The 16,911-nt window shown below is 44.8% G+C and overlaps 2 protein-coding genes across 10 annotated transcripts in view; one reads left to right on the plus strand and one right to left on the minus strand.

Annotated features, from left to right (window-relative positions):
- Positions 1–8,210, plus strand: part of LOC121443329 (intracellular hyaluronan-binding protein 4) — a 32,034-nt gene extending 23,824 nt beyond the window's left edge. Inside the window, exon 8 of the mRNA XM_041645047.1 lies at positions 6,846–8,210. Within this exon, the coding sequence (XP_041500981.1) occupies positions 6,846–6,902 (57 nt within the window). The 3' untranslated portion in view covers positions 6,903–8,210. The remainder of the gene's footprint in view (positions 1–6,845) is intronic.
- Positions 8,211–13,643: 5,433 nt separating this feature from the next.
- LOC121443361 (dual specificity protein phosphatase CDC14B) overlaps positions 13,644–16,911 on the minus strand; it is a 74,816-nt gene continuing 71,548 nt past the window's right edge. For 8 of the 9 annotated variants that reach the window (XM_041645099.1, XM_041645094.1, XM_041645093.1 and 5 more), the window contains one exon: positions 13,644–16,890. In XM_041645099.1, the coding sequence (XP_041501033.1) occupies positions 16,854–16,890 (37 nt within the window). In that variant the 3' untranslated portion in view covers positions 13,644–16,853. The remainder of the gene's footprint in view (positions 16,891–16,911) is intronic. The other variant, XR_005973655.1, reaches the window with a different exon arrangement.

Here is a 16,911-nt window from a genome sequence, read left to right on the forward strand (position 1 = left end):
TTTTTTTTTTTTTTTTTTCAAAATGATCCCTGAGCGTATAAAATTCCTCCCCCAACCCTCAATCGTATACTAATTATAATCAACCCCTAAATGATGTCCCTAAACCCAAGGGCAAGTTTTATTGGGAAAGGGGACGTCGTCCTCTAGAATTGCTTCCAGCTGTCATGGGGGCGACGTTCTTTCTGGGGGATCCTGTGAAAGTGAAATGATGGTTAAATTTCAAGATCAATGTCTTTTAAAATTGCCAATAGTCTCTGAGTATTTTGTGCAGGTCTGGCCAAAATGTTGTATAAGATGTGCACCATTTCAGCTAACCAAGTTGGAACTGTCTTGTGCAGCTGGTACCAAAAGCAGGTCTTGTAGTAGCGCTATCAGTATCATGACGTCATATCAACCAGGTGGAGTTGTTGTTATGGGGCCCCATCTTCTTCCTGGAAACTTCAAATGTCATTTCAGGAAAAACTCATTGTTCATTATGAAAAACTTAAACATTAATCATATAGACATATATAGACATATATATATTCAATGAAAGACATGATATATTCAATGAAAAGTATGATAGATATGAAGAAAAGCAAAGATGTTTTCTAAACTCATATTTCTTTCTGTCCCATATCATGGCTCTTGACATGAGACAGAAACTCCAGAAAATCTGGGTTTTTCTCTTACTAACAGGCTTGGAATTGGAGAGGGACTGAGCCAGAGTCCAACTTCAAAACCAGCTTTATAAATTTAGAAATATGGTTTAATATTACTTACACAATCCATTCAGTTGTCTTGATATTTCCTATTGGGCAGGTATTTTTCCATCTGTCAGTATCCAAACATCCAGGGTCCCTTGAATTTCTCAAAGATGAGTGTTTTCCTGTGGAGATAAGAACAGAACCCTGCCCCCATTCTATGTTTTTCTTACCACCTGTATGAATATCATCATTGTGGATGAGTTGTCATTTCTCCTTTCCAAGAGGTTTCTCCTCTTCAAATCGAAACTTTATTAATTTTGATGGTATCCACAATTTTTCTTCTCCTGTGGAAACAAGAGCAAAACCCCTTCCCCAACGTAGCACATCTCCTGGCTTCCAATGAGAGGTCAGCACATCTTTGAAATAAATCGGTTGATTTAGTTCAGCAGACTTTTCCATTATCCAATGTCTTTCTGCTGCTGTCGTTCCTTTCTCATTAGCGTTAAGAAAATTCAAGGTTAATAAAGCATTATGTAATCTATTTCTGGGGGTATTTTCAGTCCCTTTCTGTTTGTTCAGCATATCCTTTATAGTACGATTTGATCTTTCTATAACTGCCTGACCTGTAGGATTATTTGGTATACCTGTAATGTGTTTTATATTATAATAATCAAAAAAGCGTTTCATTTTCTTAGATACATATGCTGGACCATTATCTGTCTTTATTTGCGCAGGTATACCCATGATGGCCATAACTTCCAATAAATGTGTGATTACTGAATCAGCCTTTTCTGAGCTCAGGGCAGTAGCCCATTGAAAACCTGAATACGTGTCTATGGTGTGGTGTACATATTTTAATTTACCAAATTCCATAAAGTGAAACACATCCATCTGCCAGATTTCATTTCTCTTAGTACCCTTTGGGTTACTCCCTGCAGGCAACGGTGTTTGATTATAGAAAGAACAAGTAGGGCATCTCTTTATAATGTCCTTAGCTTGTTGCCAAGTAATGGAAAATTCTTTCTTTAGGCCTTTACTATTGACATGATGCTTCTTATGAAATTCCGAGGCCTGCAACACACTTCCAATCAATAATTGATCAATCTCAGCATTGCCTTGGGCTAGAGGACCAGGCAGACCTGTATGGGACCGGATGTGTGTTATGTACATCGGACAAAGCCTGTTCCTGATTATGTCTTGTACCTGGATAAACAATGAAGTCAACTCTGTGTCATCTGGTATAAATTCAGCGGTTTCAATATGCAAGATAACTCTTTCTGCATATTGTGAATCTGTAACTATATTAAGAGGTTCTTTAAAATCCCTTAGCACCATAAGAATGGCATATAATTCTGCCTTCTGGACAGAATTATAAGGGCTTTGTTCCACCTTACTCAATTCATCTGACTTGTAACCTGCTTTCCCTGATTTATTTGCATCAGTATAGAACGTACGGGCTCCAGTTATTGGAGCATCACGTACAATTCTAGGAAGAATCCAAGAAGTTCTTTTTATGAGATTAAGTCTATCAGTTTTGGGATAGTTGCTATTAATTTCTCCCAAAAAGTTAGCACAAGCTCTTTGCCACGGTTCATTGTCTTCCCATAACTTTTTTATTTCTTCAGTAGTAAAAGGCACTATAATTTCTGCTGGGTCTATACCTGCTAGTTGACGAAGTCTCAGCTTACCTTTTATAATTAATTCAGAGACCTTTTCCACATAAGTTTTTAATTTTTTACTTGGTTTATTAGGTATAAATATCCACTCTAAAATAATATCTTCCCTCTGCATTAGAATCCCTGTAGGAGAAATTCTGGAAGGCAATATGACTAGGATGCAGCTAAGATTTGGGTTCACCCTATCCACATGTGCCTCCTGTAATTTTTCCTCAATCATTGTCAGTTCCTTTTCTGCTTCAGCTGTCAGTTCTCTTGGACTATTCAAATCTTTATCACCATCTAAGGTTTTGTTTAAATGAACTATTAGATCAGGTGTTATCCCAACAGCTGGTCGTAGACTGGAAATGTCTCCTAACAATCTTTGGAAGTCATTAAGAGTCTTTAACCGGTCTCTCCTAATTTGTGCCTTTTGCGTTTTAATTTTCTCTAACCCTATTCTGTAACCTAGGTAATTAATAGAATTTCCTCTTTGAATCTTTTCAGGGGCAATTTGTAATCCCCACCTAGGCAAGACTTTCTTTATTTCTTCAAACATCCTTTCTAAAGTATCTTTATTTGAATCAGATAATAAGATGTCATCCATGTAATGATAAATGATGGACTTGGGGAATTGTTTACGAATTATTTCCAATGGCTTACTTACAAAATATTGGCACAGTGTAGGACTATTGAGCATACCCTGTGGGAGGACAGTCCACTGATATCTCCTATTAGGCTGAGAATTATTATAAGTAGGCACTGTGAAGGCAAATTTTTCTCTATCCTTTTCTTGTAACGGTATAGTGAAAAAACAATCTTTCAAATCAATAACTATAAGAGGCCATCCTTTTGGTAACAGAGAAGGCAAAGGAATTCCAGATTGTAGTGGGCCCATAGGTTGAATTACTTTGTTGACAGCTCTTAGATCTGTCACCATTCTCCATTTACCAGATTTCTTTTTTACAACAAACACAGGAGAATTCCAAGGGCTGGTTGATTCTTCAATATGGTGAGCATCTAGTTGCTCTTGCACCAGCTGTTCCAATGCCTGTAGTTTATCTTCAGCTAGAGGCCATTGTTTGGTCCATATTGGCTTCTCAGTTAGCCATTTTAAAGGTAGGGCCGTTGGTACCTCTAAAAGTTTGGTATTTGCTGTATGTTCTTGTACAGCCTGAATGGCTGGTGACCTTTTTCCATAATACCTCATCATATCCTTCCCAGAATTATGAGTTCCTGGAAATACAGGAATGTTAATCTGGGTATTCCATTGCTGTAGTAGGTCACGGCCCCATAAATTTATGGCAATATTGGCTATATATGGCCTTAGTCTTCCTATTTGCCCTTCGGGCCCTATGCATTCAACCCATCTTGTGCTTTGTTTTACACGAGATAGGGTTCCAATTCCCAGGAACTGAACATCTACCTCTTGAAGAGGCCAATTCGGATGCCAAGATTCTGGGGTAATGATACTTACATCCGCACCTGTGTCTAATAAGCCTTCAATAAAAGTGCCATTTATACAGACTCTTAGCTTTGGTCTTTGATCATTAATAGAAGTCTGCCAAAATATACGTTTACTCTGTCCTATTGGGTTTTTTGACTCATCCTCCACACGTAATTCTTCATTTAGACCAGTATTACTTTTTACAGCAGAAATTGGAGCTTTTAATTTTCTTGGTGAGGCACGTTCTCCACTGTGACTGGGAATGACTGGGCTACTGTTGGCTTGGGGGCCTGCGAGAGGCCCCCCAAGGAGTTTCCCGATGATATCGGATTGCCCCGTCTGTCTGTTGTTGACCTACATTCGTTGGACCAATGCCTGCCTTTACCGCATCTCCTACATATACCTGAAGGCCGAGGTCTCCTATTTTTGTCATTCCCAGAAGAGATATTATTCCTAGAAATTCTTTGCCTGCAATTCCTTTGCAAATGTCCTAATTTACCACAATTAAAACACCTGGCAGTTTGATGTCTCCTCATTGCTTTGGAAATCGCTTCTCCTACCCAAGATTCATCATTATAGCTAAACGTCTCAACATTCATCGTATGCTGAATCCATTCATCCATAGGTGCTGATCTAGACTTTAAAGGCCCAATTATCTTTTTGCATTCTATGTTTGCATTCTCAAAAGCTAGAGATTCAAGAAGTATTCGTCTAGCTTCTGGGTCTGTTACCCCTATGTCCAGAGCCTTAATTAATCTTTGCAAAAAGTCAATAAAGGGTTCTCTCTGTCCCTGCCTAATTCTGGTATATGATTCAACCCTTTTTGCTGGATCTTGTATCCTATTCCAAGCATTTAAAGCTGCTTGGTGACATAGACACAGTACTTCATCGTCATAAAGAGCTTGGACCTGTGGATCAGCATATTCTCCTGCACCAAGAATTTGATCTTGGGAAACCTCAATACCTTTTGCTCTTCCTTGCTGTTCCATATGTTTGGATTCTTCTCTGAAATAAATTCCGAACATCAAGGAAGGTCCATTATCTAAAACTGCAGACACTAACTGATGGAAATCATGGGGAGTAGCTCTAGCATTAGAAGCCCAAGTCCTTATCATTTCCTTTACATATGCATTGTGCAAGCCAAAATTAACAACAGCTTGCTTAATTTCTTTCAGATCATTCATTGCTATTGGCGTCCATCTAGCTTCTCTGACTCCCTTTGAGCCTTTAGAAGTTGATGCTTTTTCAGAATTAAGTATAGGGTATGTCGCTAGAACCCTGGGTAAGCCAGTTCTAATAGCTGGTGGAGGCCTTGTATCCTGTCCTTGTGCCTCCTTACTCTGTTCACCAGCTGCAATAATTTCCCCAATCTTTTCAAATCTTTTTATCATTGTCTCTCTTAAATCCTGAATCTCCTGACCTGTATATATCTCCAGTGATTTCACTGAGGTATCAATTTTTTGGTCCCCATTCTGCACCTGTGATTCCAAAGCTTTAATTTTTTCCTTCAAAGATAACATGTCCTCCTTAAACTTTTCTTGTATATCATGTAAATTCCCATCTTGGAGGTACATTCTGTCTGTTACCTTATCAAAACTTTGTGATAAAGTCTGAACATCAAATTCAACAGCCTGAACCCTTTCAGGTAACTTTCTAATTCCCTTGGATATGGAATCAATTTTGTCTGTCATAGTATCCACTTGTTCAGATAACCTCTGATTTTCAATAATTTTAATCCTGTCAATTAGTTGTTCATTATTAGTTCGTAAAGATTCTATCATTTTTAGGAGTGCCATATTCTTCCTTAATGATAGAATATGGAAAAGAAAACTGAAGGCTAGTAACAAGCAAATTAAGGTATCCCCATAATCATATAAACCTTGTATGATGTAATTCATTGTATTAGTAAATATAAATTTACTAATCCATTGTATTAGTGAAAACAAAGCAGTAAAATTTGCGTTAGAAACAAAAACTGCAATATTACCTATTATCCAGCAGGTGGCGCTGTTGCAGAGTCGCGGTGAAAACATGGTCCTGTTTCAGTGCCTTAGTAGATGTTAAAAACTGGAAAATGCAAGTTTCTCAACAAAATAAATCTAATTAAATCAATTCCTGAGACGGAACAAGTCACCCTGAGGGGTTGCAGCTTTCAGCAACCACGTGCTCTGGTTCGTGCCATTTAAGAGCTGTACTTGCAAGGGAGATTTAAAAATGACTCAGAAAAGAGCAAACCACGCGGCCAGAGACTACGCGGGCCTGTGGAGTTTAAATCCACGTGGGGAGTCCAAGGCCGCTGGCGGCTGTGGAAGGGGAGGGCTCCCGCCAAGCCGAACTAGAGCCCGCCAAGCCGGCGGCCGCCAAGCTGAACTTGCACCCGCCAAGCCCGCAGCCGCCAAGCCGAACTTGGGGCCGCCAAGCCGAACTCGCGGCTGCGAGTGCGGAAAGGAGAGGTTCTAAAACCAAATGTTGGGCGCCAAAAATGAAGGCGTAAGTCACAAACAATGCCACACCAATTCGGGGTTATGATTATTAGGGTGGTATTTATTTAAAGGGGAAAAAACTTACAGATCACTGTCCCAGGCAACAGCCCTCTTCGCAACCAGGAAAGGAGTCTAGTCGCAGGCGGAGCAGGAAGTGAAGAGAGCGAGGAGAGGGAAGTGGCCGCTTTTTTAAAGGGAGAGAAACCACGCCCCAGTGGGCTGGTACCTCAGCGGTGATAGGCTGGAGGAGTGGGAGGACCTCCCGCAACACTGTGAGTTACCATGTGAATGTTAGGGATCAAACCCTGGTCCTCTGGAAGAGCAGCCAATGTTCTTAACCACTGAGCCTACTCTACAGCCCTAAACAGTTACATATTGGGACAAGAAAGTGTCAGATCCAGAGGGCAAGAAGGAGACAGCTCCTGACGGTGGCCCTCAGGCCACTGTGGCTCCATTGGTTCCTCCCTGGGCTGTCAGGGGTAGAAATGAGGTGGAAATGTGTCACCCAGTAAGTGGTCTAATGCTGGCCACAGCTGGGTAGGGGAAGTGACTTTAAAACCTCTCTTTTCTTTAGACCCAAGATGTCGCTCCCAACCCGGATGACCCTGAGGACTTCCCGGCCCTGGCCTAACAGCCATTCCCCGTCAGCAGAGCAGCACTATGAAGAGACTTTCCTTGCCGCGAGAAGAGTCAGACTCTAAGAACAATAGATGTTGCTTTTCCCGTGTCGTGTGAACTGGCTGCACTTTCTTGCTCTGTGGGATGTGAAGTGCAGGTCCCATGAGGTCAGGCACTTCCCACAGGTGAGCGATGGAGACCTTAGTAAGGAATAATGTTTCAAACGTATACATAGATTCTAACAGTTCTGCCACCGAAGTCCAGTGTAAAGTAATCAGACGGCAGAGCCGCTGGGCATGGTGGCGCACGCCTTTAAATTCAGCACTTGGAGGACAGATTTGTCTACAGAGTGAATTGTGAAAATCCAAGAAAATAAAAATAAAAAAGAACCACCTATTGAGATGACTTAGGGAGTTGTCTAGACAAGCCCTCCAGCATTTCAGGAGCTGCCCATTTAAAGCAGCCATAGCCTGGTTTTCACACCATTGTCCATCACGCACCAGTAACAACCACTCGGTGAGGCAGAGGAAGTACTAGCTTTCAGTGGTGATTTAAACTACCTCGTGGTATATGTCTGTGCACACTTAGTGTTCAGATGGTTGTTAGGTGTATGATTTAAAACTGTGTTATTTAAGTCACTCATCAAATGAAAAGCTTCCTGGTAAATGTATAGTTTTTCTTTCTTAAAACTAATGTCACCTGGCAGTGGTGGCACACACCTTTAATCCCAGCATTCAGAGCAGAGTTCAAGGCCAGCCTGGTCTATAGAGCAAGTTTCAGGACAGTCAGAGCTACATAGTGAGTGAGACTCTGTCTCTAAAACAGACAAAACAAAACAATAGTGTCAGAATTCAGCGCTGTTACTACGGACTTATAACTCAGTCCCACTTACCAACTGTGAACACCGTGGCAGGCTCCTCCTCTGGGCCACCCTCTAGTTCCTGTGTTGTTCTTCCCACCTCTGGTGGAGTTTAGGAATCACTTCATGGGTCAGTCACTCACCTGGAAGCCCACTAAGGCAAAGCCACCCAGCCACTGGTAAAATCGGAAGATTCCTCATGTGGGGGAGGGCCGAGCCAAGGTATCACAGCTGTGGAGATGTGCTTATGGTGGAGCCTCGCCTCCAAGACCCGTGTCCTTCCCACTTGGTCATAGTCTGAGATGGTGCTGAACTGGACCCAGGTGTGAGGGTCGGCGTTCCCTCTGAACTCTCTTGGGGTTTGGTTGAATCAAAGTTGAACCTCTAGATACGTTACTACCAAGGATGTTCGCTTCGGGTGTCCTCCTGCTTCTGATCCCATGTTTATTAAATGAATGAGTACAAAGATATATGAACTGACTGTCTTATTCATTTTCCCTGGAGCTGGCACACTGCTTGTGAGTACTATGGGATGGCTGGGGCAGTGTAAGGGCTGCCCCACGACATCATTCTGCCTCCCTTGGCTCTGAAGGTCAGCCGAGCAAGGCTGCCTGTTAAGAACATTCCCATCTGAGTTGTCAATGACACTGGGAAAGCTTGAAGCAATGCTGCCTTGAGTCACACGGTCAGACGATGGACACCTTGCTGATTTGATGGGGCGAGTTGATTTAATTATTGCTTGTACCTTGGGTCACAGCCTGGGTATTCCAGAGAAGATGGCAGAATACAAGTCAAGGGCCGGGCGGTGGTGGCACACGCCTTTAATCCCAGCACTTGGGAGGCAGAGGCAGGCGGATCTCTGTGAGTTCAAGACCAACCTGGTCTATAAGAGCTAGTTCCAGGACAGGCTCCAAAACCACAGAGAAACCCTGTCTCGAAAAACCAAAAAAAAAAAAAAAAAGTCAAGGGCAGAGAAAGCCATCAGCAAGATCATTCTGCATGGATGTATACCCAAAGTAGGACCCAGGCTCAAAGTTGCCTGCCAGGCTCCTTTGAGGGGCTGAGGGAAACATGTCATGAGGTGGGCACTCTCAACCGGTGATTCTGACCGATAACTTAAAACCCAAACAGATTAGTCATACCAGAGAAACCTTGTCTCTTAGAAGTGGGAGACCATTCCGGGGTGGCCTGTGTGTGTGTGTGACTTCTGAACCAAGTGGTTTCAGACTTCAGGGCTGTAGAACATAGCCGGGCAAAGGAATTCTGCTTGCCTTGCTGGGGCATGAGCCGTGCCAACACATCGTTTCCCATCTCTGGATGAGTGACAACTTAAGGCGTTTGGGAACCAGAAGCTGCTGCTGCGCTAGGGATGTCTGCTGTAAGGGCCTCCACAGGTCTGCACTCTTGGCCAGGCTGTTCTGCAAACGTCTTTGCTGTTTCCAGGCAGGTCAGGCACACACTGTCTTGTCAGCCTTAGTTCCTCATGTGCAGGCAAGGCTGAAGAGCCAGCTGTCCCAGGGTGGGAAAACTGACCACACTCTTGTGAACATGTGCTGCCCACTGCAGGCTTACCATGCAGTACTACAAGGAGAGGCAAGGTCCGCCCATATTTCCTGCTACTGCTACCTCCCACCATCCCTGTGAGAATCAATTTCCCAGGGTCCAGTCTACTCCCTCTGTGGCCCTAGGTACAACCCAAGGGACAACTCCGAGTGGACCCTGAGCACTGAATTGGCTGGGCAATGTCCTGTAGTCACCTATGTTTATATGGTACAGGAAAGGATTAAGAAAAAAAAAAAACAAAAAACAAACGGGTTCACCCGAAACTTTCCTTAAATAGATGAAACCGTCCTTAAACAGATAGAACTTTTGATGACTAAAGTCCACACCAAAACACTTTTCCTCAGAGTCTGTGCTGACGTCATTTCTCCCTCAAGGCACCATATCCTGACCCACCAGAATTACTATTAAAAGGAAACAATACAACTCAGACCACCCACAGCACGGGTGTCCCCACCATGGGAAGAGCCCAAGGCAGACAAAGGCCCCATTCCCCGAGCCCAGTGTTCTTTCTAGGCACTGTAACTGGAACACAAAGGACCATGTGTACCTCAGTGGGACATAGGAATCCTGGAGTATTTGTGACACGCTCCTGCTTTAGCTACCCCAAGGACCACCATCAGAGAGGAACTGGGGTAGACTAGGAACCAAGGGAGAGCTTAGTCTTAAGACCCTAGCGGCTCCTGCTGCCTCAACCCCATCCATCTCTGCTCCAGAACTTTTGCTCAGGCTACAAGGCTTGGTAGCAGGAATGTCCCTAATCAAAACAGGTGTTTACAAACCAGAGAACCACCTGTGGGCCTGGCAGGTCCAATCAACAGGGCAGAGCCACAGAAGCCTTTAAAGCACTCTTCATAAGAATGCCCAGTTGCAGATGGCCAACTGTAGCTGGGGACACAGAAACATTTATAAGGGGGTGAACAGAGAGGCAGTCCTGAGTTGTCAAATACTAAAGGCACCACGGGCACCTATGTGCTCATTCCTGATGAACCCCAGAACCGTACTGGTGGCCCACGGAGACACTAGCTGACGGCTTCATGGGACAGCAACAGGAGGCTCTTTATTTAATAAAGTCCCAAGTGCTCAGGAATGCAGATTGGCTTTTGGAAGGGCAGAAAGGGAAGAAATAATACCAGGCGGCCTATGAGGTAAGTGAACCATGACCGGCGTGACCACTGTTGAGGATGTTCTCTGAGCATCCCATAAGGCCTTGAGGTAACAGGCAAACAGGTTGTTCTCCCCGGCATGCTGTGCACCCGTGGAACCAGCCATGCTGCTGGAGAAGTTGAGGGTCTTTTGCCCACGGGAGGCATTGAGCTGAGAGGGCTCAAGTGGTAACAGCCCCACTGGGCTTGTAACTGAGCAGCTACCCCAGGGCTGTCAACTGTGCTCCCACCTCACCCACCAACAGAGCCGACGTGACACCCAGTGGCAATACTGGAAGAACGAGGCAGACACGTTTGCGGGGTGGCTGAGGCACAAGCCCGAGAAAATAGGCTTACATTGTACAAGATTCGCAGTGAGGAGCGCAGCACCGTAGTCAGGAGGGATCTCTGGAGGGTTAGGCCCTGCGGACTCTGAGCCATATCAAAAGCCGGTCTAGAAAGGTTACAGCCCGAGACAGCCAGCTATCACTGGAAAAGGAGGAGATGGTTAAGCTGTTCTCAAACCTGTTCTTACCCCTAGTCCAGGGCCAGCCATTGTGCTCATGGCAAAGCATGACCAATGAGACCCTTGCAGAATGTCCCTCCGGATAAGTACACCATGACCGCCGCTAGCTCCCCTCCCCGTCCTGTCCTGCCAACCCACAATGCTGGAGGACTTGCTGCCAACCCCAGGCCTGCCTGAGGTGTTTCCTGTGTCGTCCAGTCAGACCACAGACCTCCCCCATCTCCAAGGGAAAACAGATACAGGTTACCGTGAAGACACCTAGGATCAGGCAGGAAAATAGCTGACTAGACAACCCCAAGCTCACCCTAGAATTTGGGCCTCAGAAGCTCCACTTTTCCACTGTCTCTAAGTGATGTCTTTTCCCTTCCCATTGGTCTTGGATCAGAGCAGAAAGGGCAAGGAACCCCTATTTCAGCAGGATCCAGTGCTTGGGCGGCAGCTTTGATGCTTCCAACAAAAGCTCTATACGCACTTAGTCATTCTGGGGGCAGGGCAGCAGAATCCCCTGACGTTGGCAGAAATGGGAGAGGAGGGGACGGGGGCTGTCCAATGTTTGGGACTCTGGCTGGCACTGAGGTGTGGGTGGGACTGCCAGACACCCAGCATCATCTAGAGTCCTACACAAGGGAGAACTGTCCTCTGAAAAGATTCGTTCCGTAAGCTCGCTCCCAGTAAGGCAGCACCCACCCAGCCTGTACCTCCTCCCCCGCCTTCTCCTACCCAGAGGCTGTTTAAAACTGTGCTGTTCTGTGAACACTGGTGAGTACTGGTAGCAGGCAGCCCTATGAGATCCGGTCCTCCGGGCCAAGTGCCTCCTTACCTGGCCAATTCTGTTTGCACAGAACACTGGTCATCCATGAGCTCGTCAAGGCCATGCAGACTGGCTGACAAAGAGATGAGACTCCGTTAGAAACAAGGCAGGACTGCAGGCGTGGTACAGGGAAGCACCTAAGGACTCCCACACACATGAACCAGTCCCCTCAAAAAGGGAGCGAGGGAAGAGACTGTACAGATTGCCCAGAAGGGTCCTTTTTCCTCCCACAACAAACATGATAGAAACAGGGTCATACTGTGCCAGTCACCAACAACAAAACACTTCAAATCTGGATAAAAGAGACCCCATCCATGACCTCAGTGCAGGGCGGGGGGTCAATATCCTGCTATCTGACTAACCAGCTCATCCATGTCTCAACAGCTACCAACGGGAGCTGTTACCATCCATTTGAAAAGCACTATAGCAATATTTTCATATTTTTTTAATTGAAAAATACATATTAGTACATACCAAGCACTTGCCCTGAGTGGCTCATGGTATTAACTCATATAATCCAGCAGGAATATTATCATCCCCATCTTATAGAAGTAGAAACAGATCGATTGACTCAGTTCCAGTCGATAGTGGTCAGAGACCAGTTTTATACAAAACCAGTCTGGGCTCTCCTGCTCCTACCATGCTCCTACCAACATAGGCGTGAAAACTGGCTTTGCTTCTTTAAAAGGAAATGTTTGTGTGTATGTTGGGGATGGGAGTGTGTGCACCCTGTAGAGGGCTGAGGACAGTTGTGTCGAGTTCTTTCCTTCCACCTTTCTGTGGCTTCTAGTTGGGCCATCTTGGTAGCCCTTTTGCTTAGCTTTCCCTTCGCCTGGAAGAAGACACTCCCAGAGACTTGCCTGCTTTGGGTGTATTTCCACCTTCCCGCAAAGATAATGTGAACTGACCCCATTCCGATGCATGAGCTTACATACCAAAGATACCAGGAAACATGGGAGCTATAAATCTAAAATCAGGCTACGTTATCAGACATTCACTTGTGCTAAAAGGTACAAAATAACCTCCGCAAACCTGTGTTCCAGTCGTGGGGAATACTCTGCATGAACTGTTTCATTTGGTTCACTAGGGAAGGAATGTCAGTGTGGAGATGAGACTACAGACCGTGTGGCCCCGGGTCACACAAGCAGATAACCCAGGGAGCTGAGACATAAAGGGCTTTGCCAGGTATGCGGCCAGGCTGCATGCTATGATCCAGGACCTACAGGCCCCACGCCTACTATTCCTGACTCTTATCTTCCAGGTTGTCCAGTGTGGAATGATTTTATAGCAGGCACCCTCACTCACTCACCTCCTGTGCATCCTGAAGCCCTAACCCCTCTGTACCTTACAACTGGCTACATCTAGAGGCAGGACTTTTAAAGAAGTGAAGGCAAGCCACTACCATGGCCCTAATCCATTCTCACTGGTGACCTCATAAGACAACTCCAGGGATGGGCAGACAAAGAGGACATCCAGTGAGAAGGGTCCATCAGCAAGCCAAGAACAGCAACCTCAAGAGAAACCCACCCCGCTGACATCTTGATCTTGAGATTTGTGCTTCCGGCGCTAAGGGAATATATTTTTCTTTACTTGTCCCACACAGTCTGTAGTGTTTTGTTTTGATGTCCCCTGCAAGCTAAAAATTAAATCACACGCCTTTAATCCCAGCACTTGGGAAGCAGAGGCAGGCGGATCTCTGTGAGTTCGAGGTCAGCCCGGTCTACAGAGTGAGTTCCAGGCCAGGCTCCAAAAACTACAGAGAAACCTGTCTTGAGAAAACAAAATCAAATCCATTTTATATTTAAATTACTATCTACTGATTTTGCTCAGTAAGTGGACGCAGTAAGTCAAAAAACTGTTTAATATTTTTAATTATATGATTGTAAATTATACAATTTCTACTATTTAATATTTTGTATAAAACCATTTTACAATACACAAGATTTTCAAATGCAACAAGAAGTATCAAAAACTACATGTATGTGCCAAGTTTACAGGCTACGGTGAAGCTTTGTCTTAAAAATACCTTCAGGAGAATAAACATCCAACCACTTCTCTCAGCTTTAAAAAATATGATTAGAAATATACAATTTAATAAAATATCAAGACGATTGATCAAATACTGATTCATCAGTTACACTTTAAAACTTCACTTAATCACCTGCACATGAGCGTACAACAGTCTTCAAATGAAGGATGCAGAACTGCGGTTCTCTAATCTGACGGACACATCCATCCACAGTGAGTTCTACTGGGTCACTAAGGAGGTAATTTCTTATACAGGATAGGCAAACTCCTATCAAACACATCTGTAGTATTATTTCCACCCAGTGGCATGGGAAACACTCAGATTTAAGGAGAAACGAAAGAGCGGTCGCTAACCTTACTAGGACATTTCAGTGGAAGAGAAATCTTAAAGAAAATAGATTTTTAAGGTTTCTGACTAACTGCTTTCTAAACTCCGGTAAGAACTTTCAGAAAATATATGCAGAAAGCAGCTGTTACTTCTAGGACACACACCAAACGACAGCGATTCAAGGTAACGGAGGCCTAAGCGTTCCAGGCACAAAGTTACCCAGATAGCTGGAAAGGTCTGTTAGACCCGAAAACGCTCCAAGAGCCTCATGAGAACACTTGAGAAAGCCTCTATGACCTGTCGGGGCCCAAGCCAAGAGGTAGAAGCCACCCGTGGGGGAGAGGCGGGAGGGCATGGGGCAGGACAATGGGTAGGGGCTACGTTTGGGGGATCAAGTTAAAGCTGTAAAGTTCTGAGGAAGAGCATCATGTGGCCATGTTTGACCAATACAGCTACCATTGTTCAGGGCCCATCCTTCCTGCCTCTTGGCAACAGAGTTCTAGCTGGGCCTCGTAACTGTATTCATCTATCTGTAAGTCCTGAAGCCCAGCTTTGCAGAGATTACTCTCTGGAACTCTGGAGGCTCTGAGTTCCCCTTCACCTATATGCATACTTCCCAGTTCTAATTCTGCTGGAGAAGGACTTGATGACTTTCAAAGCCATCTGAAGTTAAGGGGCCCCTCCACCCAACAGCCACTGATTTATGCTCTGCAGCAACAGGGTCTTCTGCCCACTAATTCAAAGCAGGAAGGATTTTCCATTAGTCAGACCCAGACCTCCTGCGTCCTAGATGCCACCAGTCGGTGCTGGTGACTGTCCATCCCTAGAATTATCACCACAGCATCTGAACGAAGTAGGATTTCCTGGGAATGTGTCCTCACCAACTCACGTTTCCTAAGCAACCAGGCAAGAGAGGAAATTTTAGCAAGAGCCACACCACAGTGGTAGCAATTGGAGCTGAAAACAAAGGGGCAATTTCTAAAAAGCACTGTGGTTATCACTGACGCCCAAGTGGTTTTATTCCCAGACTCAATCACCATGAGTCACGGTGGGCGGGCCCTGTTCATCCATCCTGATACACAGGGCAAATCCAGCTTGGTTCACAAGGAAGTAAGGTTAAGTACTAGGCCTGGCTTGCTCAGGGGAGGGAGAACCTCCCTGCGAGGGTGCTATTTTAGACTCAGGTGCAGTTTGATTGAGCATTACAAGTAAACGAAATGTCCTCCTACCTAGACCTTAACTGCCTTTCTCTGGTGTTTAAAAGCTGACTGGGGAGGGGCTCTTCGTGTGGATTCTACATTGATATCCCTAGGCCCCCAACTCAATGTCAGCCAGTGCCATAGAGGATAGAAACACTGAAACGGGGGACCCTATGTCTTTCCATTTCTTTCTTTCTTTTTTTTTAATTTACCAGACTTTAACTTATTCATTCCATCTACAAGAAGGTCAATTGTTCAAGTAGGGTCGCCTGCTCGCCTGACACTCGTCTGTCTTAGGAAGGCACTGGCTCTCAATGGCTTTCAATACTGCATTTCTCTAGTCTCCAAACTGGGAAGAGTCAATAAAAACCATTCCTCTGCTGTGGAGGTAACCAGGACAACTCTAAAGCATTCTCTAACGATTGGCTCTGTCTTTTTCTTTTTGGCAACAGATAAATTCTGGCTTTTGCAATTGCTTCATGGCACAGGTGCTGTTGACTTCCAGCAGGGGTGAAGAGAGAAGGCACGCTACAGTTTCTAGTCATATTCCCTAACCAAAGGCAACAGTGAGTTCTCTTACACAAACAGCCTAACTCCAGAAGCAAGCAATTGCCGCTAAAATCAAACTGTGGATCATACAAATAACAAAACTCCACAGCAGCACAGAGAAAAGACTCTACAGAGGGTGAACAATTTTGTCTTTAAAGCCACCAAACACCAGCATTGCTGTTTGGTTTTAATGGAGGAAACACAATTCTGACGTGTGACTGAGCGATCTAACGCTCAGCCCTGAAGTCTTCATCCTAAAGGACACAAGGAAGGACTTACACAACCTTTCAACTGAGAAAAGGTTCAAACACTCTATCAACATTCTTTAGCATGTTTTGGTAACCACAGCAACACGTAACAGTGTTTAAATGTAGTTTTCACAGATTGTTATTAAAGCACTCTTTGGTGAAAGACAAGCAGCTTGGGTACTTCACACAGTGAACATCACGACAGTATTAACAGGAACAAAATGAAACATTGTACCAAATCCTGTCTTAGACGGAGGGTACCACTGGAGAGATGCTCCTCTTCTTTCATCTTTAATCACAAGACGGCGGTCACAGGCTGAACAAAAAATAAATACCCAAGAGACCTTCATCAGATCCTTCTGAAGGCCAGCAGCGAACACGATTGCCATCACAGGAACACACATGTACCACGATCACCAGACAGCTCTCTGGTGGCGGAGGGCCGGGTATTGACACCTGAGACTAAACTTTCGATAGCAGCTTTCATCCAACTTGAGATTACAAAGGGGGAGTCGGGCCCTCAAATGTTCAGCCACGCCCTACAGTCAGTGTGTGGCTGAGAGGCCGGTGATATTTTCTTCATTGAATGAACTTCTTATGTGGAGAGAAACTAAGGCCTTTGCAGTGTCTGTTTTGTTTTCAGAGCGATTGGCTAACTCCTGTTGGGGTTTTCTGTTCCTAGTCTTCCCTGGAGTGCTGGTCAGCGGTTTTTTAACGCAAGACTGTCTTAGTCCTTGAAACGGCTGGACTGAGGAGAAAAAAGAAAAAG

Source organism: Microtus oregoni, unplaced genomic scaffold (assembly GCF_018167655.1).
Source record: "Microtus oregoni isolate MIOR12 unplaced genomic scaffold, Mior012 000105F_ref0000443, whole genome shotgun sequence".
NCBI lineage: Eukaryota > Metazoa > Chordata > Mammalia > Rodentia > Cricetidae > Microtus > Microtus oregoni.